Source organism: Pelophylax lessonae (genome assembly GCF_965119305.1).
Source record: "Pelophylax lessonae genome assembly, chromosome: 1".
In the NCBI taxonomy this organism is placed as follows: Eukaryota; Metazoa; Chordata; class Amphibia; order Anura; family Ranidae; genus Pelophylax; species Pelophylax lessonae.
Window position 1 is genome coordinate 629831700 of NC_138768.1, and position 25366 is coordinate 629857065.

The following is a 25366-nucleotide window of genomic DNA, read 5'->3' on the forward strand; positions in this document are numbered from 1 at the left end:
TGGATTGGGAGTCTTCGAACTGAAGGCAGGGAGTGCCAGCCTGCCAAGGGAGGGGGCTGCAGCTTGAAGTGGTCATCAACCCCAGGATTCACTAGTTGGGGGGGGTCAGATTTATAGCTCTGAGGGGTTCATACAGGCATTGCTTGAACTTTAGTTCCTGAGGTCATGGTTTTAAATATTGTATCGTTTTTCCTGTTTTTTGTGCACTACAAATAAAATATGGGCATAGGAATTCATTCATATTTTTTCAAACTATAGTCCGGTCCCCAACAGTGTCCGTGGGACAGTGAACTGGCCCCCTGTTTAAAAAGTTTGAGGACCCCTGGTCTACAGGGCCGTCCTGTCCGGGTACAGATGGACAATGCTACCGCGGTGGCTTACATCAACCACCAAGGGGGCACCAGGAGTGCTCGGGCGGCCCTGGAGGTGACGGATATTCTGTCTTGGGCCGAGCTTCATGTCCCGGCAATCTCAGCGGTTCACATTCCAGGTGTAGAGAATTGGCAAGCAGACTATCTGAGTCGCCAGACCCTGGACCAGGGGGAATGGTCCTTACACCCGGAGGTCTTCCAGATGCTGTGTGCGAAGTGGGGATCCCCGGACGTGGATCTGTTCGCATCTCGGCTAAATCGAAAGGTGGGAAGGTTCGTGGCAAGAACGCGCGATCCGTTGGCGGACGCATCGGATGCGTTGGTGGCCCCTTGGCATCAGTATCGTCTAATGTATGCCTTTCCTCCAATTCAGTTGCTGTCCAGGTTCCTCCGCAGGCTAGCCTCGGAGCCGCACCTGGTGATTCTGGTAGCGCCGGACTGGCCTCACCGGTCCTGGTACGCAGACGTTGTTCACCTGGCAGTGGCGCCTCCGTGGCGACTGCCCATGCGGGAAGATCTTCTGTCTCAAGGACCGATCTCCCATCCTGCTTTTCAGTCGCTGGCTTTAACGGCCTGGCTGCTGAGACCTGGGTCCTGAGGGACAAGGGTCTCTCCCCTGAGGTTATCTCTACGCTGATCAAGGCTAGGAAATCCTCTTCTGGTAAAATCTATTACCGTACCTGGAAAGCTTATTTCGCCTGGTGTGAGTCCAGGGGGTTTTCCCCTCGCTCGTACTCGGTGTCAAAAGTGTTGGCTTTCCTCCAGTCTGGCGTTGATCAGCGTTTGGTGCCGGCCACGATAAAGAGTCAGGTGTCTGCCCTGGCTATCCTTTTCCAACGCCCTGTGGCGTCTAATTCCTTGGTCCGCACCTTCATTCAAGGTGTGCGACACTGGGCTCCTCCCAGAACGGAGCCTTTACCTCCATGGGACTTGAACTTGGTTCTGTCCGTGTTGCAGCGTGCTCCCTTTGAAAATATCAGGGAGATCTCTTTGCCTCTGTTGTCGAAGAAGGTCGCTTTTTTGGTGGCGAGCACTTCGGCTCGCAGAGTGTCGGAGCTGGCGGCGTCTTGCCGCTCCCCTTACTTGGTAATCCATAAGGATAAGGTGGTGTTGAGAACACTTCCGTCCTTTCTTCCCAAGGTGGTCACTGAATTTCACCTTAATGAGGAAATTGTTCTGCCTTCGCTTTGCACGAAGCCTAAGCACATATTGCTTTGCATTCTTTGGATGTTGTCCGGGCGATCATTGTTTACCTGTCATCTACAGAATCTTTTCGTAAAACGGATTCCCTGTTTGTTCTTCCTGAGGAATCTCGGAAGGGCATGGCTGCGTCCGCAGCACCTATTGCCAAATTGATCAGACAGACCATTGAGCAGGCTTATGCTCTGAAGGAACGGGTTCCACCCTTCCCTGTTAAGGCGCACTCGACCAGATCTGTGAGTACATCCTGGGCTTGTTGGCATAGGGCCTCGGTGGCCCAGGTGTGCAAGGCTGCGACTTGGTCGTCGGTGCACACTTTCTCAAAATTCTACATGGTAGATGTTCTGGCATCGGCTGATGCTTCCTTTGGCCACAAAGTTCTCAGTATGGCAGTGCCATGAAGGACCCTTGTTTTTTTATGGGTCTCTGGCTGTTGGTATTTGCTTTCCTGGGCGGTTGCTCCTGTTGAGCATTGTTTTTTTCTGTTGCCCAGTGGATTCTCCTTACAGTGCATGTAAGGTTCCTTTCTCTGATGTGGGTACTGCATTGCCTTTTCTACGGTTGCGTCTCCCACCCCTCATGTCTATACTGCTTTGGGACATCCCAACAGTGATGACTTAGAGGGGGCGGCGACTGTTGGAGGACGTAAGAGAAAACTGAATTTTTGTAAAATCTTACCTGTAAAATTCCTTTCTCTGAGTCCTCCGACAGTCGCCGTCCCCGCCCCTCTATTGGGGTTCTTGTTACTTACTGCTATGCTACCAAACTAAGTTGGGAGTGGACACTGCAGGGGGGTATTGACCAGATGGGACAGCCCCCAGGGGTGTATACATGCAAATGCCTTTTGTTTTTAACTAAGTCTATATGCCTAGCTACTCCTGCAGAGCAGATGACAATAACCAACAGTGATGACTTAGAGGGGGCGGCGACAGTCGGAGGACTCGGAGAAAGGAATTTTACAGGTAAGATTTTACAAAAATTATGTTTTTTTTCCTCCAGCACTGTGAATGTTTAACTGCTTTCGATCCGCGCTATAGCCGAAAGACGGCTACAGCGCGGACTCAAATTTCCGGGAGGCCGTCTTTAAACGGCCTCCAAGTAACAGGCTCCCCGCGCGCGTGCATCGGGGAAAATCTGTGTTGGCCGTGTCCCTTGGACACAGCCAATCACATCGTGGCGAATGGACAATCACAGTGGCCATTCGTCACTCGATCGAAGCATCCAATGAGAGATGATCTCAAATGTAAACATGTGAGATCATCTCTCATTGCCAGCTCTCCTTCCTCACACACAGACTGCAGTGTGAGGAAGAGGAGAGATCTGTGAGTTTTTAGACAACACAGTGTGCGATCTGAGTTCAAATAAGTGTGCCCATCAGTGTGCCCATCAGTGTCACAGTGCACCATCAGTGCCACAGTGCACCATCAGTGCCACCAGTGTCACGTCTCACCGTGTCAAAAGTGCCTACAGTGCCTGCCATTAGTGTCACTGTGCCAGTGTGTAGGATCACCAACAATGGCAAAGAAATTTTTTTCAGCCGAGGAGGCCTTCAATATCCTGAGTCTGGACGACGAGATCAACAGGGAGCTCTCTGCTTCGGAATCTTCTTTGAATTCAGAGTCTGACTCCGAAGTAAATTACGAGCCGGTTTATAAGCAGTAAGACACAGACTCAGACGAGGAAGAATATTGCATGCCTACCAAACAAAGGCGTTCTGGTGAGGAGGAGGCAGTGCCATCCACCAGCACCACCGTGCCATCCACCAGCACCACAGGGCCTTGGCAAGAAAGGCCAAGTTCAAGTGGGGTGTCACCTCGCCCCCAAAGGGTTAGGACCAACGCCAGCCTTCCCTATGCCCTTCAGAACCCCTTGTGGCTTCCTCCTGACTCAGGAGAAGCCATCATCCCCCCTTTCACTGCCCAGCCAGGAGTTCAGGTTAACACTGAGAACGTTGCCCCCATAGATTTCTTCAGTTTAATTTTTACGGAGGACCTGCTGACGTCAATTGTGGCACAGTGCAACCTGTATGCACAACAATTTATTCAGAGTAACCCCACGTCATTTTATTCCCGTCCCTTTGAGTGGAGAGACCTAACGGTGGAGGAGTTCAAGATCTTTTTAGGCCTCACCTTCAATTTGGGACTCAATAAAAAAAATTAATTGCGTGCATATTGGTCAACCAAACCTATCTATCATATGCCAATCTACTCTGTAGTAATGCCCAGGGCCAAATATTTGATGATAATGAGGTTCCTCCATTATAATGACAATACCAGTGCCCTCCCCGAAATTCCCCAACATTTGACAAGCTTTATAAAATTCGGCCACTTCTAAATTATTTTTCGGAAATATTCCCTCAATTATTTACCCCAGACCAACATGTATGTGTGGATGAGTCCCTTGTTAAATTTACCGGCAGGCTGGGCATCAAACAATTTATTCCCAGCAAATGGGCCCGCTATGGGGTGAAGGTGTATAAATTATGTGACCGAGGCACAGGGTACACATATGCCTTCAAGGTGTACGAAGGGAAGGACACCCAGCTGCATCCCCCTGAATGTCCAGACTACTTGGGATCAAGCGGGAAAGTTGTTTGGGACCTCATTTACCCTCTCCTAGAAAATGGCTACCACCTTTACGTAGATAACTTCTACACAAGTTTGCCCCTGTTCCGCAACCTTCACAGGAAGAAGACTCCTGCATGTGGCAGGGTCAGAAAAAACAGGAAAGGCTTTCCTCAAAAGCTCATAAACACCAAGCTGAGAAGAGGGGAGACGGCTAGTCTGCGAAATGAGGAAGTTCTGGCTGGGAAGTGGAGGGACAGAAGAGACGTGTACATGCTGTCTTCAATCCACAATGACAACTACGTGGAAGCCCGAAGAAGGAATGGCCCAATCCGAAAGCCAACGTGTGTTCATGAGTACAACTTGTTCATGGGGGGAGTGGACTTCAGCGGCCAAATGATGGAACCCTATCTACACACAAGACGAACATATCATTGGTACAAAAAAGTCTCAATTTATCTTTTTCATTTGGCCACATACAATTCGTACATAATTTACCGCAAGTCCACCGAAAGCCTCCAACCCTTCCTTTATTACCTGGAGGAAATCTTCACTGCCCTTATTTCCAAACGGCCCACCAGAAAACATTCGATCTGACGTAATAAGTAGACTTTCTGAATGCCATTTTCCCAGTAAAATCCCTCCCACACAAACAGACAAAAGACGGCAGAAAAAATGTAGGGTGTGTACCAAAGCAGGAGTTGGAAAAGACACCCCGTTATTATTGTCCCCAGTGTCTTTCCAAACCAGGCCTCTGTATAGAAGACTGTTTCTGCCGTTACCATACTTGTCTAAATTATTAGTGAAGTATGGTAAACATAGTCCTCAATTCCTAACATTTACCTTCACCCCTTATGCCACTGTATGCTCCTGAAATGATCCTGGCCTGTTATTCAACGACGCCTTTGCCTGCTGATTTTGTACATATGTCTGCCTGCTCCTGAACTGACCCTGGCCTGTTTTTTGACCATGCTTCTGCCTGCTGATTCTGTTCATGCCTCTGCCTGATCTGGAACTGACCCTGGACTGTTATTTGACCACGCCTTTGCCTGCTGATTTTGTACATACCTCTGCCTGCTCTGGAACTGACCCTGGACTGTTTGACCATGATTTTTGCCTGCCTCTTGGAGTAGTGGGATTTATACCACAGGGGTCTCGCATATGTGAGGGGACCAGAATTGTTTTTCTGGATGAAGAAAACACATTTTTTTGTTTTTCTTCTTCTCCGATTAGGGTCTGGATCCCGGCGGCTTCAAAACAATTTGGGTGGGAGAAGCCTCTACCCCTGTCCCCATTCTATCCCGACAGAGGCCCTACTTCTGCCTGCAGGACTTACTACCATCATGCCTCTGCCTGCCGCATGAACTGACCACACCAGCACTGCTCACAATATCTCGGCCTGCAATGACACTGGACTGGTATCCTTGCCTGGACAATTGCATGCACTGTTGCTGACCAAGTCCCTGCCTGCTGCCTGGACTCAACTCCTGTGGACAACTGCGCTTCTAAAACTACAGGTAAGCTTTTGTTTAGCCTTTGCTCAGCAGAATGTATTTTGGGGTGTAATTCATGGTATGTGCATGCTATGTGTCCCTAGAACACCTGATGGGGTTCTTTACATGTTGGGCCTCTGTATGTGACCTGACTGCGTAAAAGTCCCACACGTGTGGTATCGCCATACTCAGGAGGAGTAGCAGAATGTATTTTGGGGTGTCATTTTTGCTATGTACATGCTATGTGTTGGAAATATCTTATAAATGGACAACTTTGTGTAAAAATAAAATGAGTTTTCATTTTTTTTTCCACATTTTCCAAAAACTTCTGGAAAAAAATGACATTTTCAAAAAACTCATTATGCCTCATAGATTATACGTTGGGGTGTTTGCTTTCCAAAATGGGGTCATTTAGTGGGCTTTTCCATTGTGTTGGTGCTCCAGGGCCTTCAAAATTGTAACAGGTGGTCAACAAGTAAGATGTGTAGTTTATGCTCCTAGAATGCCTGATGGTGCTCCTTGCATGTTGGGCCTCTCTATATGAGTAGACTGTAAAAAAGTCTCACACATGTGATATCGCCATACTCAGGAGGAGTAGCAGAATGTGTTTTGGTGTGTAGTTGTAAGTATGCATATGCCATGTGAGAGAAATAACCTGTTGAAAATGACAATTTTGTAAAAAAAAAAAAAAAAAAATGAATTTTGCAACGAAATGTAGGAAAAAATTACAACTTCAAAAAACTCACCATGCCTCTTATTAAATACCTTTGAATGTCTACTTTCCAAAAAGGGGTCATTTGGGGGTCATTTGTATTTTCCTGGTTTGTTAGGGTCTCAAGAATTGAGATAGGCTGTTAGTACATTAGGTGTGATCAATTTTCAATGATTAGCATAATAGCTTGTAGACTCTCTAACTTTCACGCAGACCAAATAATATACACTTATTTGGGTTATTTTTACCAAAGATATGTAGAAGTATAAATTTTGGCCAAAATTTATGAAGAAAAATTACTAATTTGCAAAATTTTATAACAGAAACTAAAAAAAAAGTTTTATTTTTAATTTTTGGTCTTTTTTCATTTATAGCGCACAAAATAAAAAGCCCAGTGGTGATTAAATACCATCAAAAGAAAGCTCTATTTCTATGAAAAAAAGGACGAAAAATTGATATGGGTTCAGTGTTGCATGACCAAGCAATTGTCATTCAAAATGTGAGAGCACTGAAAGCTAAAAATTGATCTGGGCAGGAAGGGGGTTTAAGTGCACAGTAGGCAAGTGGTTAATAGGTATGTTCTATAAAGACTCGAGACATTAGAATTGTTTGTGTGTTATCAGCCTAAGCACATTGTTGTCTATTGTGACTTCGATGAGCATTAAATCACATTTTATGGCAAATTTCTGCAGAAAGCCTGTTAATTCTAAGTGGTTCCTATATTTTCTCTTGCTACTATGTGTGCAGATTCCCTTTCCTTTACAATTTGAAGGCATGCATCGCAATAGGTTGTCTAATTTGTCAGGTATGTTTTGCCTTTATTTTTAGATGGCCAGGAATGGGAAGTAGTTGCAATCGGAACAGGAGACTTAAACTACAGTCAAAGCACACTGAATGATGGAAGATTTCTTCATGACTCGCATGCTATTGTCTCTGCCAGGCGTTCACTACTTAGGTAAAGTGAAGCTGTGGTCATTTGTGTTTGTCCATTTAATCTTTTATGATGTGTAAGTTCTTTCTAAAGCTGACTTTTTAATCTTCCTGTAATATTTTATAAATCAAAATTTGTACTAAGAAAAAAAATAAGCTTCACAGTCAGAAAAACAAGACATGGGTGATTTATACTTAGATGTATTGGTTCAGCTTGGACCAATATAGCTATGCATATACCATACCTATGCCCCTGGAAGCTGGAAATCAATGAAGTACTCCAGCTATCCCTGCATGCTTTTAAGTCCCGCGACTCAGTGACTGCCCTGCTGCATTCTGAACACAGGAGGTCTGCCACACCGCTTGGGTGCCACTCAGAGAATCCCTTGCAATTTCTGTAAAGTTGCGTAGTTTGTCAGGTTGAAAAAAAGACATTAGTCCATTTATTTCAGCCAATTAAAAAAAAAAACACAAACGTTCGTTCTCGTTTGTGCATGGCTCCGCTTAACCCTTTGTTGGCAATGCAGCCTCTGGAACGTGTGTCACCACCTGACCCACTCCTGTAAGCTGCGGGACCCGCTGTGTCTCAGTCTGCCTTGGCGGCCGGGAATTGCGGTCTTAAGTTATCTGGACGATCTCCTGTTAAGATCGAGTGCCAGCTCGAGTCCATTTCGCGATCTGTCGACTACCGTTCAGACGCTCCAGGAATTCGGGTGGACCATCAACGTTCAGAAGTCGACTTTGTCCCCTTCTGTTAGTCTCCCTTACCTGGGAATGGTCCTGGACTCTGCCCAGGCAAAAGTCTTTCTGCCGGAGGACAAGCTCCGGACTCTGCAGGACGAGATCAGGTCCCTCCGGGACGAGGTTTCCTCGTCACTCAGGGCCTGCATGCGGCTCCTGGGGTTGATGGTGTCGGCCTTCGAGGCTATCCCGTTTGCACAGTTCCACACGCGATCTCTTAAAGCGGAGATCTTGGCCAGATGGGACAGGCATCCTCAATCCTTGGAAAGGAGGTTATCTCTGAGTCGCCACATCAGAGAGGATCTTCTCTGGTGGCTCCAGTCTCCTGCTCTGACGGAGGGGAAATCCTTCCGCCCGTTGATGTGGACAGTAATCACCACGGATGCCAGCCTGTCGGGCTGGGGTGGCGTTCTGGGCATTCGGTCTACCCAGGGCACTTGGTCGGAGGAGGAATCCTCCCTGCCGATAAACAGATTGGAATTGCGAGCGATCAGACTGTGCTTGCTCCGTTGGTTGGATCATCTTCGGGGGCCGCCCTGTGCGGGTGCAGACGGACAACGCCACTGCGTCGGCTTACATCAATCACTAAGGGGGCACCAGGAGTCCCCGGCGGCTCAGGAAGTGACCAAAATTCTGTCTTGGGCCGAGACGCACGTCCCGCGATTTTGGCAGTCCACATTCCAGGTGTGGAGAACTGGCAGGCTGACTATCTGAGTCGCCAGACCCTGGACCAGGGGGAATGGTCCCTGCACCCAGAGGTGTTTCAGATGCTGTGTGCGAGATGGGGAACCCCGGATGTGGATCTGTTCTCATCTCCGCTAAACAACAAGGTGGGAAGGTTTGTGGCAAGAACGCGCGATCCTCTGGCAGATGCCTCAAATGCGCTAGGGGTGCCCTGGCATCAGTATCGCCTGCTTTATGCCTTCCCCCCAATTCAGTTGTTGTCCAGGTTCCTTCGCAGGTTGGTCTCGGAACCGAAGTTGGTGATTCTGGTTGCACCAGACTGCCCGGGCCAGTCTTGGTACGCAGACATCATGCAACTGGTCGTCGAGCCTCCATGGCTCCCATTACGGGACGATCTACTGTCTCAGGGGCCGATCTTCCATCCTGCTTTACAGTCGCTGGCTTTAACGGCGTGGCTGTTGAAAGCCAGGTCTTGAGAGATCGTGGTCTCTCTTCGGCGGTCATTCCTACCCTGCTCAAGGCTAGGAAGGACTCGTCCGGTAAGATTTATTACCGTACCTGGAAGGCATATTTTGCCTGGTGTGAATCTAGGGGCATATATCCTCGCTTTTTTACGGTGGCGAGGGTGTTGGCCTTCCTACAATCTGGTGTGGACCAGTGTTTTGCGCTGAACACGATTAAGGGTCAGTTGTCTGCACTGGCCATCCTGTTTCAATGCCCCATTGGCGTCAAATTCCTTGATACGCACCTTTTATTCAAGGAGTGCGTCATTTGGCTCCTCCTCGGAGAGCGCCTTTACCTCCTTGGGACTTGAATTTAGTTCTGTCCGTTTTGCAACGTCCTCCCTTTGAAAATATCAGGGAGATTTCTCTGCCTCTGCTGCCATGGAAGGTGAGTGTCGGAATTGGCGGCCTTGTCTTGCCGCTCTCCTTACCTGGTCGTTTATAGAGATAAAGTGGTGTTGCGACCAATCTTTCCTTCCTAAGGTAGTTTCTGATTTTCACCTTAACGAGGATATTGTCTTACCTTCACTGTGTGCGAATCCTAAGCATCCTAAGGAGTTTGCCTTGCATTCCTTGGATGTAGTCCTTGCGATCAGGGTTTACCTGTCGTCTACTGAATCCTTCAGAAAGTCGTATTCTCTTTTCTCTTACGTCCTCCGACAGTCGCCGCCTCTTCATATTCGTCACATATGGGGTATTAGACTTTGCTCCGAAGGAGTAGCTAGGCAACAGAATATGTTAACAATAAAGCTTTAACATATCCCACCCTCAAGGGGTGGTCCCCTCAGTCAATACCCTCCTACTTCCTGCAACCATATCTCAGTTTTAATGTCTAGCTTGTCAGGAGTGGCTGGCTCTCTCTGTGCTGGGACTTTTTGTCCCAGACTCTTTCTTCTTTTTAATATTTTGTTTGAGTTTTCTCTCTACCTTTACTTAGCTGTTGTTTTTGTCAGCGTTAGTTAGTTCTTCGGACGAAGAGGATCATGCGGGCTGATCCCCCTGATCGCAGGTCGTGGGTCAGTGGCTTCCCAGTCTGCCATCGAGCGTTCAGCCAGGTAACGCTCCTGGCACAGTGAACGACCCATCCCTGTTCGGTGCAGGGATGATTGGTGAGGTGGCTACCTCACCGGACGCTGTGCGGTTTCTTAACCGCCATTGTGTGCGTCTTGAATTGCGACTCTCCCTGCCTCATGTGCAGCGGCTTGTTCGCCTGTGCGGGTTCCCCACGCCATGTGAGGTAAGTGCATTTATGTGGGGACCTGTCTGTCTGGGGGGGTCTCAGTCTGGGACTGTGTAACCTGCCTTTAATCACACTGCTTGTCTCCCTATCTCTCGGCTGCATGCTGTGGGCTGCAAGGGGGGGGGGGGGAGCTGTATGACACTGTGTGTGTCAGGCTGGGCAGTGTGGGAAGCTGTGTGCTGTGGGGCATGTTTTTTAATGGCATGTTTGGGCATATACAGCGATCGCTGCGGCGATCTAACATGTATCCATATATTGGGATGTAAATGTGTGTGTTTTTATGCACTGTGGAGCGGCGTTTTCGGCGCCAAACGACGCCATTTTACCGGCGCCCGCTCCGGCCGCATGGTTTACATGCACGGCGGCCATTTTCTTGTAGCCTCCATAGGCTTGCATAGAGCGCCCTGGCAGCATCACTTCCTCTTTCCTGGAACACCGATCGAGGCAGCAGCAGCAGCGGGGTCTCCTCAGGTTTTATCCTTCTTTTTCTTGCTATCCATTGCCTGTATTCAGTCTGTATATTCCCTGTGGGGGTCTCATTGTGCCTGAGTGTGGTGCGGTGGGCTGCGCTTGCCGCGCTTGCTGAAAGGGTGCAGTTAACCCTTGGTTGTCTGGCATTACAGGGGCAATGGATTCTCAGGAGGGCAAGTTTCCCACAGTATTGGTGGAAAGCCAGGGGACCGCTGTTTCCCCCCCAGGGGGGGATTTAGCCACTATTGTGGCTGGCCTTGCTGCCCAGGTGCAAATGCTGGTGGCTGCTCAATCTACTAAACGGCCCAGAGTAGCTCTGTCCTCTGATTCTGAGGGTGAAGGTGATGGGGCTGTTCTGGCAGGGACCCCCCTATCGGGGTCCCGCTTCTCTCTTGATCTAGTGGGGTCTGAGGTAGAGGCTGAAGTTGAGGGGGTTGATAATTCTCCCCCTGGCTCGCCTGAAGAGCTTGCAATCATGGATGAGTTGATTGCTTCCATTAAGCAGACGCTACGTTTGCAGGACGAAGTGTGTCCCCCCGCTGCTTTGGCGGCTTATGGGACACAGAGAAAACGCAGGACGCCGCAGGTTTTTCCCTGCAATGCTGATTTTCAGCGCGCTGTTAAGGATCAATGGCGCGATCTGCGCAAGCCTTTTGCGGTACCAAGTAAATTCAAGCTGCGTTATCCTTTCTCGTCTGCCACTGATGAACGGTGGTGTGTGCCTCCGCCAGTGGATCATGCAATTGCGGTTTTGAACAAAGCCACTGCGATTCCTGCAGAGGGTTCCCCTGTTTTCCGTGATGCCACGGATAGGAGACTGGAGTCTCTTGCCCGTCATACTTATTCTGTTACGGGCTCTATGCTTAAGGCTCTGTTTGCTTCTCTCATGGCGGCCCAGGCGATCGCAAGTTGGACGCAGATGCTTAGGCGCGTCCTAGTGGCCGATTCGGCCTCGGCGGCGACCCTGGATATGGTGGATCAGATCCACCAGGGTGTCATGTATCTGTGTGATGCGGACCTGGACCTGATTCCGTTGGCTGCACGTGTGCACAGCGTGGCGGTGTTGTCTCGCCGCCTGGTTTGGTTGAAATGTTGGTCGGTGGATCAATCTTCACGTAAGACCTTAGCCAATCTACCTTATGATGGGTCTCGCCTTTTTGGGGAGTCCCTGGATGTGTTGATTAAGGGGATCACCGGGGGTAAGAGCACTCTCTTGCCCCATTTCCCCAAGGCTAAGGGGGCTTCTGGGAAGAAGCATGCTAATTTTCGGCCCCCTCAGGGGTCCTTTCGTGCCTTTCGGCCGCACTACAAGGGCAAACCGTTCAAAGGCCAAGGCTCTCAGAAGAAGCCCTGGTCTGGGAAACAGAAGTCCGGCCAATCCGGACCTGCTGCCCATAACAGTTCGGCCTGAAGGGGCGCCCTCACCCAGTTTTGGGGTGGGGGGACGCTTGCTCGGTTTTCTTCAGCCCTGGTTGGCCCGTGTGCGGGACAGATGGGTTCTGGAAATCGTTCGATCTGGTTGCAAGATCGAGTTTCTCTCTCGGCCGGAGAGCAGATTTTTTCCCTCAAATCTTCAACTGTCTCCAGAGCGCCTGCGGGATCTGCACCTGGCGGTGCGGGACCTGAGGGCTCAGGGAGTGGTGGTTCCGGTGCCTCATCGGGACAGATTTCGGGGGTTTTATTCCAATCTGTTCACCGTGCCCAGGAAGGAGGGCAAGGTTCGTCCGATTCTGGACTTGAAGGCTCTGAACCGCTCTGTGCGGGTTCGCAAGTTCCGCATGGAATCCCTGCGCTCGGTGGTGGCTGCCCTGGTTCCGGGGGAATTCATGGCCTCCATCGATTTGAAGGATGCGTACCTTCACATCCCCATATTCGAGGGTCATCAGAGATACCTTCGATTTGCCATTGCGGAGGATCACTACCAGTTCGTGGCGTTGCCCTTTGGTCTCGCCTCGGCTCCGCGGGTCTTCACCAAGGTGCTTGCACCGGTTCTGGCATTATTGAGGGCCCAGGGCATTTCTGTCCTGGGGTATCTGGACGACATTCTGGTTCGGTCTGCGACCAGACAGGGTCTGGAGGAGGACCTGTCTGTCACAATGCAAACTCTGCAGGAGTTTGGTTGGACGATAAATGTTCCAAAGTCGACACTGAGTCCGTCGGTTCGTCTCCCCTATCTGGGCATGATACTGGACTCGGTGCAGGCGAAGGTCTTCCTGCCGGAAGACAAACTCAGGACTCTTCAGGAGGAAGTCGGGTCCCTCAGGGACGTTCCACACTCGTCTCTGCGGACGTGTATGAGATGTCTGGGATTGATGGTCTCGGCCTTCGAGGCGATTCCTTTCGCGCAGTTTCACACGCGGGGTCTCCAAGCGGAGATCCTGTCCAGGTGGGACGGGCGACCTCAATCTCTGGATCTTCAGATCTCGTTGAGTCATCGCACCAGGGAAAACCTTCTGTGGTGGCTCCAGTCCCCGTTGGTGTCCGGGGGCAAGTCGTTTCGTCCAATCTCATGGACGGTAATCACCACAGATGCCAGCCTGTCGGGCTGGGGTGGTGTTCTGGGCGTTCTGTCCGCCCAGGGGACCTGGTCGGAGGGGGAGTCTTCCCTCCCGATCAACATTCTGGAATTGCGTGCGATAAGGCTCTGTCTTCATCGCTGGACGGACCGGCTGCAGGGCTGCCCGGTTCGGGTGCAGACGGACAATGCCACGGCGGTGGCCTACATCAACCACCAAGGGGGCACCAGGAGTGTCCGAGCGGCTCGAGAAGTGGCCGACATTCTGTCTTGGGCCGAGACTCATGTCCCGGCGATAACGGCGGTTCACATTCCGGGAGTGGAGAACTGGCAGGTGGACTATCTGAGTCGCCAGACCCTGGATCAGGGGGAATGGTCTCTCCACCCGGCTGTCTTCCAGATGTTGTGCGCGAAGTGGGGTCTTCCAGATGTGGACCTGTTCGCGTCTCGCCTCAACTACAAGGTGAAGAGGTTCGTGGCAAGGACGCGCGACCCTCGGGGAGACGCGTCGGACGCGTTAGTGGCCCCGTGGCATCAGTACAGGCTGATGTACGCGTTTCCACCAATTCAGTTGCTGTCCAGGTTCCTTCGCAGGTTACACTCGGAACGCAGCACGGTGATTCTTGTGGCACCGGACTGGCCTCGCCGGTCCTGGTACGCAGACCTCGTGAATCTGGCGGTCGACGCCCCTTGGCGTCTGCCTCTTCGAGACGATCTACTGTCTCAAGGACCGATTTACCATCCTGCTTTACAGTCGCTGGCTTTGACGGCCTGGCTGTTGAGACCGAGGTCCTGAAGGAGAAGGGTCTCTCTCCAGAGGTCGTTCATACTTTGATCAACGCGAGGAAGTCTTCCTCGGGGAAGGTTTATTACCGTACTTGGAAGGCCTATTTTGCCTGGTGTGAGTCCAGGGGGTTTTCACCCCGCACGTACTCGGTTTCCCGTGTGCTGTCTTTCCTTCAGACGGGTGTCGATCAGCGTTTGGCGCTGGCTACGATAAAGGGTCAGGTGTCTGCGCTGGCCGTTCTGTTTCAACGTCCCGTGGCTTCCAACTCCTTGGTTGGCACTTTTATTCAGGGTGTGCGGCATCTGGTTCCTCCTAGGAGGGATCCTTTGCCCCCTTGGGACTTGAATCTCGTTCTATCTGTGTTACAACGTGCTCCTTTTGAACAGATCAGGGAGATCTCGTTGTCTATGTTGTCCAAAAAGGTCGCCTTTTTGGTGGCGATCACTTCGGCTCGCAGAGTGTCGGAACTGGCGGCTTTGTCCTGCAAGTCTCCGTACCTGGTTGTTCATTTGGATAAGGTGGTCTTGCGACCTAATCCTTCTTTTCTGCCGAAACGAGTTTCGGAATTCCATCTTAACGAGGATATTGTTTTGCCTTCGTTGTGCACGAAGCCTAAACATCCAAAGGAGGTGAGATTGCACTCTCTGGATGTTGTTCGAGCGATAAGGGTTTACCTTAAATCGACTGAGTCTTTTCGTAAGACGGACTCCTTGTTTGTTCTTCCAGAGGGTCCTCGGAAGGGCATGGCGGCTTCGGCCTCTACCATCGCCAAATGGATCAGGCAGACAATTGAACAGGCCTATGCCTTGCAGGGGAAGGTTCCCCCTGTGCCTGTGAAGGCGCACTCTACTAGATCTCTGAGTACGTCTTGGGCCTGCCGTCATGGGGCTTCTGTAGCCCAGGTGTGTAAGGCGGCGACTTGGTCGACCGTGCACACTTTCACGAAATTCTACAAAGTAGATGTTCAGGCATCGGCGGATGCTTCCTTTGGCCGCAAGGTTCTTAGTGCGGCTGTTCCATAGGGTCCCTTGTTGGGGACTCCTGGCTGTTGGGATAGTTTTTTGTATCCCCTGGTTTTTTTGTCTTTTCCTGGGTTGTTGCTCCTGTTGAGCACTTGTTTTTGCTGTTGCCCAGCTGGTTTCCTTCCTTTGGTAAGGTTCCTTTCTTTGATGTGGAGACTGCGTTGCCTTTCGGCGCGGATGCGTTTCCCACCCCTCATGTTTGCACTGCTTTGGGACGTCCCCATATGTGACGAATATGAAGAGGCGGCGACTGTCGGAGGACGTAAGAGAAAACGGAATTTTTGTAAAATCTTACCTGTAAAATTCCTTTCTCTGAGTCCTCCGACAGTCGCCGCCCCCGCCCCTCTTTTGGGGTTTGAATGTGTACTCTACTGCTATTCCACTAAAACTGAGATATGGTTGCAGGAAGTAGGAGGGTATTGACTGAGGGGACCACCCCTTGAGGGTGGGATATGTTAAAGCTTTATTGTTAACATATTCTGTTGCCTAGCTACTCCTTCGGAGCAAAGTCTAATACCCCATATGTGACGAATATGAAGAGGCGGCGACTGTCGGAGGACTCAGAGAAAGGAATTTTACAGGTAAGATTTTACAAAAATTCAGTTTTTGTCCTTCCCGAAGGACCTCGGAAGAGTATATGGCTGCGTCTGCGGCAACCATTTCAAAACGAATCAGACAGACGATTGTACAGGCCTATTCGATTAAGGAACGGGTACCACCCTTCCCTGTCAAGGCGCACTCTACCAGAGCGGTGAGTGCGTCATGGGCTTTCCGACATCAGGCTTCGGTGTCCCAGGTGTTCAAGGCAGCGACTTGGTCGTCCGTGCACACTTTTTCCAAATTTTACAAACTGGATGTTTTGGCATCAGCAGATGCCTCCTTTGGCCGCAAAGTTCTGTGTGCGGCAGTGCCTTGAAGGGGCCCTGGCGTTTGCCGGTCCCCGACTGTTGGGGTTGTTTCCCCTTCGTTTATTTGCTTTCCTGGGTTGTTTGCACCAGTTGAGCTTTTCTGTTACCCAGAGGTTTTATCTTTTCTGTTCAGATAAGGTTCCTTTCTCTGACCTGGGTGCTGCGTTGCCTTTGTGACGGTTGCGCTTCCCACCCCTCATGTCTACACTGCTTTGGGACTTCCCATTGGTGGAGACTGTATGAGTGGGCGGCGACTGTCCGCGGACGTAAGAGAAAACTGAATTTTTGTAAAATCTTACCGTAAAATTCCTTTCTCTGAGTCCTCTGACAGTCGCCGCCCCCGCCCCTCTTTTGGGGTTTTTGGACTTTAACTGCTTGCTACCAAACTGAGTAGGAAATGCTGATAGCAGGGAGGTATTGGACCAGAGGGACTGCCCCCTACAGGTGTGTCTATGTAAATTGTTTTGTTTTTAACAAGTCTTATGCCTAGCTTGCTCCTGTGGATAAGAGGTCAATACCCATTGGTGAAGACTGTTTGAGTGGGCGTCGACTGTCAGAGGACTCAGAGAAAGGAATTTTACGGTAAGATTTTACAAAAATTCAGTTTTTTTCTGTTACATTGAATATGGAGTCCCAGGCTGTAAATTCACCCTAAGACCCGTTCAGTGCAACGCCCAGACAGTCTCGATTGCAGTCGCTGACCGCGATTTCAGCAGCTCTGGAAAGCCTGGCAACAAATGTTGATTTTGTTATGCAAAAGGTTACTAGCCGAAAAACGGCTGCTGCCTTCTCCATCATTGGTGGGGTCCTCTGATTCAGAGGCTTATGTGGTCGCCACGGACGCCCCTGTACCTGATGGGTCGCGGTCCTCGCAATCGGATGGTGAAGAGGACTTGTCTTCAGCTGCAGCACGGGAACCCGTTTTGGTGGAAGGCCTGATTTTTTTCAGTTAGGTAAACTTTAAAATTGGTAATGGGGACACGGGTGGCTTTTTTCTCCCGTAAGACCCAAAAATCGGGCAAGGTTTTCCCTTGTCCTGAGACTTTTCATGATATTGTGAATGGCCAATGGCGCATCAATCACGTGCTAGTAGTGCCTAGGCACTTTCAACATTGTTATCCCTTTGCTGAGACGGTCTCCAACCGTTGGACAGTGCCGCCTAAGGTGGACTTCCCTGTTTCCGGGTTGAACAAATCTGCTATAGTGCCTGTGGAAGATACCCCGGTTTTTATGGATCCAGTGGACAGGCGGGTGGAATATCTTTCCCGCCATCTTCACGTGTTGGCGGGTTCTATTCTAAAGCCATTTTTTTTGTGTGTTTTTTTTTAGTATCGCAGACTGTAACTGAATGGATTAAGGTTAAGGGACTTTGGACCCTGACATTGTCTCCCCGGAGCTGATGGAACTTATGGACCAGATGGCTCAGGCCCTGGTGTTCCTGTGTGATGCATCCCTGGATGCGGCTCCCTTGGTGGCCAGGGTTTCAGCCGTGGGGATTGCCCTTTGGCGTATGGTTTGGCTGAAACGCTGGTCGGCTGACCAGGTATCCAAGAAAGCCCTGACAGATCTTCCTTTTCTGGGAGAGCGTTTGTTGACTCACTGGATGAGTTGATCAAAGGTCTGACTGGTGGGAAGAGTACTCTTCTTCCTCAATCCTCCAAAGATAAACCAAAGTGTACTAAGCGGGGGCCTTCCTTTACCGCTCATAGGCATTTTTTTCGTGCCTCTGGGGCGCATGAGAAAAGTAAGCCGTTCTGTGCTTCTGGAGGGACTAAGAAGCACTGGGGTAAGCCCAAGGCCAGTCAGCCCAGTTCTGCGGACAAGTCCTCTTCTGCATGGAGGGGCACCTTTTCCAGCTTTTGGGGTGGGGGACTTTTACGATTCATTTGGGAACCCTGGATGTCCTTCATTCATGACAAAGAGGTTTTGTGAACTAGGGCTGTATGATTTTGGGAAAAACAGTACATGGCGATATTCGTTTTTCAACGATGTATATCGCGATATTTAACTGGGTGGAATGCAGAAGACACTGACAGTGTGAGGCACAGTCGGGACTCACAGTGGTGGTAGGAGGTAGAAGAACACAGCCCGACATGACATCCGTCCCATACGTTTAGTCTGCCGCCCTGCAGCTAGTTCTCTTGACCGAGCGGTGAGCGCGGCAGAGGGAACCAATCAGGTGTGCAGGCGCGCGTGATTGGTTAGCTGTGCAGCTGCCCACGGTGCGCTGCTCACCGTTGAACGTGTGGGACGTATGTGCAATCACTGTGAGTCCTCCTCTTCCCCCCGAGTCCCGACTTCTCCCTGCCTAATGCTAAATATTGTGTCTTCGGCAATATGAATATCGCCCCCGCACGCAGAACGATAGTCGATATCCTATCAACTATCGTTCAGCCCTATCGTGAACTGATTTGTTCCGGGTACAAGATCGAATTATGGTCCTGGCCGGCGGACAGGTTTTTTTTAGTCAAATCTTCTCCGGGAGGCTGTGCGAGATCTCCTGGCTCAAGGAGTGATTGTGCCGGTTCCTCCATAGGAATGCTCTCAAGGTTTCTATTCAAACCTGTTCACTGTGCCCAGAGAGGAGGGCAGGTGCGTCTTTTCCTGGATCTCAAGTCTCTGCACCCGAACAAAGCGGTTCAGAAGTTTCGATTGGAGTCCATTCGGTTGGTGGTGGCATCTTTGAATCTGGATTTTCTGGCTTCCATCAATATCAAAGATGTGTCAAAGATGTGTATCTGCACGTTCTCATATTCGAGGGATGTCAGCGGTTCCTCCGCTTTGCGGTGGAAGAGGAGCATTTTCAATTTGTGGCTTTACCCTTTTGTCTCGCCTCGGCTCCCAGAGTTTTTACAAAGGTCCTGGCCCCGGTGCTGGCCTTGTTACGTCAGAGAGGAATTTCAATTTTGGGATATCTGGACGATCTCCTGTTGTGAGCAGACTCTCATTTGGATCTGTTGGGCAACATCTCAATCATGGTTCAGACCCTTCAGGAATTTGGGTAGATGATCAATTTCAGAATATCTGCTCTGACGCCATCTGTATGGGTCACATATCTGGGGCTGACTCTCGACTATGCCCTGGTGAGGGTCTTTCTCCCCTTGAACTGGATTCAGGGGTTTCAAAGTGCGATCAGGTTGCTGATGGAAACCGATCAGTCTTCCTTGTGGGCTTGCATGAGGGCCCTAGGCCTGATGGTATCGACCCTCAAGACAGTCCTGTTTTCTTAGTCTCACTCGAGGCCTTTGGAGAAAGAATTTGGTGAAATGGAACAGGGACGCCCGGTCATTGGACCAGAAGATTATTTTGAGCGATCTCACAAAGTCGGCTCTATCCTGGTGGCTCCAGTCACCTGCCTTATGTCAGGCCAAGCCCTTCCTGCCGCTGTTCTGGACGGTGGTCACACAGACGCCAGCCTGTCAGGCTGGGGTAGAGTGCTGGAGAAGCTCTGCACTCATGGGATTTCGTCGACAGAAGAGTCTTTCTTGCCGATCAATATTGTGGAGCTCAGAACGATCAAGCTTTGCCTGTTCCACTGGAAGAGTCGGCTACGTGGGTCCCCGGTTCGGATTCAATCGGACAATGCCACCGCTGTGGCCTACATAAATCATCAAGGGGGCACCAGAAGTGTCCTGGGTGCCAAGGAGATGGCCGAGATTCTGGTATGGGCGAAAGACAATGTTCTGGCTCTTTCCGCTGTCCACATTCCGGGTGTGGAGAATTGGCAAGTGCTTAAGGAGAATGGTCCCTTCATCCTGAGGTTTTTCATCTTGTGTGTCCGGTGGGGACTCCGGAGGTGGATCTGTTTGCGTCTCACCTCAACAGAAAAGTCCAGCGGTTTGTGACCAGGTCTCGAGATATTTTGGCCGACACCACAGATGCTCTGTTGGCTCCTTGGAGCCAGCATCGGATGATTTATGCCTTTCCTCCACTCATACTCTTGCCAAGGTTTCGTCACCGGGTGGCTGTAGAAGGTATTCCGGTCGTTCTGGTTGTGCCAGAGTGGCCTCGATGGTCTTGGTACGCAGACCTGGTAAAAATGGTCATAGATCCTCCGTGGCGATTTCCTCTGCGGCAAGATCTACAGTCTCAGGGACCTATCTTTCATCCTGCTTTACGGACGGTGGATTTAACGGCCTGGCTGTTGAAAACCAGGTGTTGAGAGAGGTCTTTCTGACTGTGATTCCTACGCTGTTGAAGGCTAGAAATGCAACTTCTTGGAAGATATATCATCTTGAATGGAAATCGTACATTTTCTATAGGTAGGGTTTTGGCCTTTTTACAGAAAGGGGTTAAGCAGCGGTTGGCTTTGGGCACTATCAAGGGCCAAGTGTCAGCCTTGGCTATTTATATGCAACGTCCGTTGGCTACTAATCCTGATTCACACTTTTATTCAGGGAGTGCGTCATCTTGCTCCTCCGTGGGATCTCAATCTAGTTTTGTCTGTCCTTCGAAACTATGAAGTGGCTGTGTCTGTCAGAGGACGTAAGAAAAAATAGAATTTTTGTAAGAACATACCGTAAAATTATTTTTTCGGTGTCCTCTGTCAGACGCAGCCCCGCCCCTCTATTTTTTGGGGTTAGTTGTCTTTTTCCTCTACTGCTTGCTACGAAACTGATTAGTAAGCACGGTGTGTCTGGGGTAATGTCTGAAGGGACAGCCCCTAAGGGTGTGTCTAGTGAAAAGGTTTTCTATGAGTTTCACTGCCTAGCCTGTAGATGGCGCATTACCCATTTGTAAGGAAACTATGAAGTGGCTGCGTCTGTCAGAGGACTCAGAGAAAATAATTTTACGTTAAGTTCTTACAAAAATTCAAGTTTTTCCAAAAAAATTCAGTTTGAAACACCGCTGTGCAAATACAGTGTGACCTAAAATATTTCAAAGACCACCATTTTATTCTCTAGGGTCTTTGCTAAAAAAGAAACATTTCATGTCTGGGGGTTTAAATTGATTTTTTTTTTTTTTTTTTTATACAATCAGGAACTTTTATTTAATGCTCATTTAGTGAGATTTCAGCTTCTCTATCACAGTGAACGGTTTCCCCAGACAGGAAGTGTGGGATAATCTGACAGATACAGACAGAAATAAAATTTTTATGAGGGGTTCTAGCCTTCCAGTATACTACTATAATAATCTAGTATTCTGGTTTTCTGACTTAGTCCCTGTTGAAGATTCTCATTTGTCTGGTGAAACCAGGGGAAATCTCAATAAAGATGCCACGGTTGCTATTTGAAACAAAACAGGAGTTCTCATTTTTCCCTCTTCTATCCAGAACTTAGGCTTGACTTACACTTTTTGAAGCGGAACTTGTCTCATAACACATTAACTTTTAAGCAGAAATGTTAAAAACTGACTTTCTCTTTTTTTTTTTTCAATCTCTTTTGAGAGATGAAAACAGCTGGAACATGATATTTTAGCTTTCCTGGTTCTTATGGAGGTGGAATAGTTGTTACAATCTGGTAATCCACAAAAAATATTACTGACTGTTTTAAGAGTCCGTTTACTAGGTATGCTATGGTTAAATTAAATATATGGCTTTGGCTACATTCATATATCTGTGTGCCAAGTGTAGTGCTGTTTGTTTTATATGTATTATATTCATGTGAAAGGTAGGTTGCAAGATGGAGCAGGCAGGTGGTGAGGAGGTGGTTACCACACCTGAATGCAAATATGTGACTGCACCCTTGTAATAAGCTTGCTAAAGTATGATAGTCTTTTAGGGTATCTATGGAAACACTAAAGGTATAGGTGGTTGCCGTCATCCCTAGATGATAGAACTGTGTTGTATTGGTTCCTCAAGCCAAGAGAAATGGGATTGTGTAGGCAAAAGCGTGGCTTAAAAAGATTATATTTATTTTACAAATTAACATACAAAAGGTGAAAACAGTAAAGACAACAATGGCGGTAGATACCGCTAATTTTTCTTATACTTTAGTCTATTGCGTGATTCCGTTGTTTAAACATTGGAGACATCCGAAGTGGATGGGAGTCAAACAGACGGTATAGCATTAGTGATATAGAAATATACATTGAAAACAATATATAGAAAAACAAGTGGAATTAATTTTTATTCTACCACACAATAATTTCAATATAACCTAACCAAAATGACTATTTTTCTTGCTGCTTTGCCACTAGGAACCCTGAAATTATACACAGAGCTTGTTCCAGCACCCAATACATACATAAGGTCTTTGTTTGGGTAATCTAGAGGATCCCGACCATGCATAAAAGAACAGTAGGTCACCTCTATATTTGCTAAATATACCTCCACTGATCCTCATTGGGATCCAACCCATATAACTATAATTTATACTTCTTGCTATATTTCTACAGCCGAAATGCGTCAGTAAACCGCCCGTTTGACTCACATCCACTCCGGATGTCTCCACAGTATAAACAGAATCACCCAATAGACCAAGGTATAAGAAAAATTAGCGGTATCTACCGCCATTGTTGTCTTTACTGTTTTCACCTTTTGTATGTTAATTTGTAAAATAAATATAATCTTTTTTAAGCCACGCTTTTGCCTACACAATCCCATTTCTCTTGGCTTGAGGAACCAATACAACACAGTTAAAGTATGATACAGTTGCTGGCAGGATTCAGGTTACTTTTTTACCTTTTGACACAAAGCTGAAAACTTTTTCACTAGTTTAACAATGGTAATATTCATGTTCTGAATAAAAAAAGTAGTGCACTTCTAAAAAATTGCATAAATATGCATAAAATAAAACTAAACCTACATACACATATGTAAACAAGGTACACCTGATAATGACATGTGATAATGCACAAACCACCAAAGTGATAAATTACTCTCAAATAAAGCGACTCCTTCAGATCCTGGGGTGATATAATAAACCCCGTAATTATGTGATGATATCTTCAAAGATTCAAAATAGTTGTGCACACTGTGACATTCCTGTGCATATTGTGGCCCCATACAAAAATAGGCTTTGAAATCAAGCGACAAATATATTTCTCACTCAGAAACAGTCTGACTTGGCCAGTTACACCCAAAAGTAGCGATTGCTTCTTACCAAATCATAGGGAGGTTGAGCTTTAAACTGATGAACGGATACACAGTGGCAGAGGATAAATAGGCTGGACTTCCAATATATATGGATCTCCCAAACCTATCCGCTTCATAAAGGTGTGGATCACACTTGGGTCGATGGCAAAATTACCATCAGATGGCTCCCCCAAATGAAAAGATAAAGCGCTGATAGTGTATTATCCTTAAAACTTACTTTATTGTAAAAGACAGACACTTAGAGTAAGAAATCTTGATCACACACGTCAGACAGTTCCTCTCGTAGAAGATCGCGGCCGCCTGCAGAACAGACCGTGATGTGTGACGGCGCGGCTTGCTCCCCCCTGATGCGTTTCCCCTCACAAGGCGTCAGCTGGGACTGGAGCTTTTTTATTCATTCATTTATTATTTCTAGTGCTGCCTCTATCTTTTTTCGTGGTTAGAGCACCCTTTTTCTCATATTCTTGTTCTGCCTTTTAGGTATTTCTATAGACAGCTGCTACTTTTTTATAGTGGAAATACTGTTATGATGAATAAATCCATCTTCAGCAGACAACCGGAAACTGATCTTCTTTCACTTAAACAAAATTTAAACCTCTACCTGTATATGAATCAGCTTCCAAAAGGAGCTGCACAAACGATCCCCAAGCTGTAAGTATTATCGGTTTGCGAAAAATATATTTTCTGATTAACAGTAGTAATAGTAGAGACTTGGACTGTGTTAGCCATCAATTAATGCAGAGAATTTAGGTGATGCCCTTGTTTGACTTTAAGCAGTATTAAACAAAAAAAAAAAAATGTAATACTGTATATTGCTTTTTACCAGTCTGTAAATGTGGTGGCTGCATTCGTTTTTCTCTTTAAGCTTTTTTTTCCCTCCCTTTATTTTGGTGATCCAATCACACACTTGTTGTCTTTTGTCTCCACTTTGGATGGAGGAGCAACTGTGACGCCATTTGGTTAGCTGCATTGTCAATCTGAGGTGATGCGATAGAATTATTTAGATGGACTTGAGCAAGAAATTAAATCTGAAATTCAGCTAACACATTTTAATCCGTTCCTGCCGCCGCCTCCCGACCTTTTAAGTGGATCAACATGCAGGGAGGTGGGCATTCCGATCACGTGACTGTTGTGATTGTCTGTCTGTCACAGCATTGAAAGCTCTCAATGCATTGCTTTCCGTAACAGTATATTTGTTTACATATAGGCGCATATATGCGGCCACTCAGCATTAAAGCCCACCCATGAGAGGCCGTATATATGCATGTGGGAGGAGGTTAAGCAGTTAAAGCAACCTTTTTGCCCTTTCGTTTGATAAATGTTTTATATAAATGAAAAGCTGAGCGTTGTACATAGTCAGTGGTAAATAGTTTGTCTCAACACTCTAACTTCCGCTTTTGTTGGACAGCTTAGTCTATTAAAGCAGAACTTTTGAACACTTCAAGCAGATAAACTCTCTATTGCAGAAGAGACATGTGGTGTCTCTTCTGAAATAAAGGAAACCTACCTCCCTGTAACACTGTCTTCTGTGAAAACGTACACTGAGCTGCTCAAGCACAGCTCAATCCATGTTCAGGCACAGCATCTGTGTACTGGAATGACTGCACTCCTGGGTGATGTCATCCTGCCTATGACAATGAAAACGGCTGCCGCCCGGCACCAGGAACAAGCCAGGTACAAGGCAGTGGCACAGACAAAGGATGTTGGAATGAGGCAAGTATCGCAGAGTTTAGCTCCATTTGAAAGGAAGTTGAAAAACAACAGACTTACTGGAAGGATCTCTATGTCAAAATAAAAGCAGAAAGGCAGAAAAAATGCAACATTTAAGGATCGGTAAGCTGCAATATATTTCATTTTTTTTTTTTTTGGGGTTAATATCACTTTAAGTTGTTAAAAATGCAAAGTTTTGGAACCCCTTCTTCATGCTTTGCATAAGGCCTAAACTGATCCAAGGAGTCCTGAAAGCTTGCTTCCTTCACATCTTAAAGTGCAATTAACAATATCCTTATTCTCCTAAAGTAATCCATATATACCCACTTCTTAATGGTTCTGTTATATATATTTTATGAAATCTGTGTAAATGTTCCCTTTGAGCTCCTGAATCCCCTCACTTCCATTTGTTTGGAACAAGCTGTGCACATTAGTTGAGTTCATGTGTGCTACTCTTTAAACAGTACAAAACTATGTAG

General features: G+C 48.0%; 1 protein-coding gene across 1 annotated transcript in view; it reads left to right on the forward strand.

Moving 5' to 3' along the window:
* Positions 1–25366, forward strand: part of ADAD1 (adenosine deaminase domain containing 1) — a gene marked incomplete at both ends in the record, with an annotated part of 395920 nt that overhangs the window by 149429 nt on the left and 221125 nt on the right. The window contains 2 exons of the mRNA XM_082243486.1: positions 7169–7295; positions 23658–23828. Of these exons, the coding sequence (XP_082099612.1) occupies positions 7169–7295; positions 23658–23828 (298 nt within the window). The remainder of the gene's footprint in view (positions 1–7168; positions 7296–23657; positions 23829–25366) is intronic.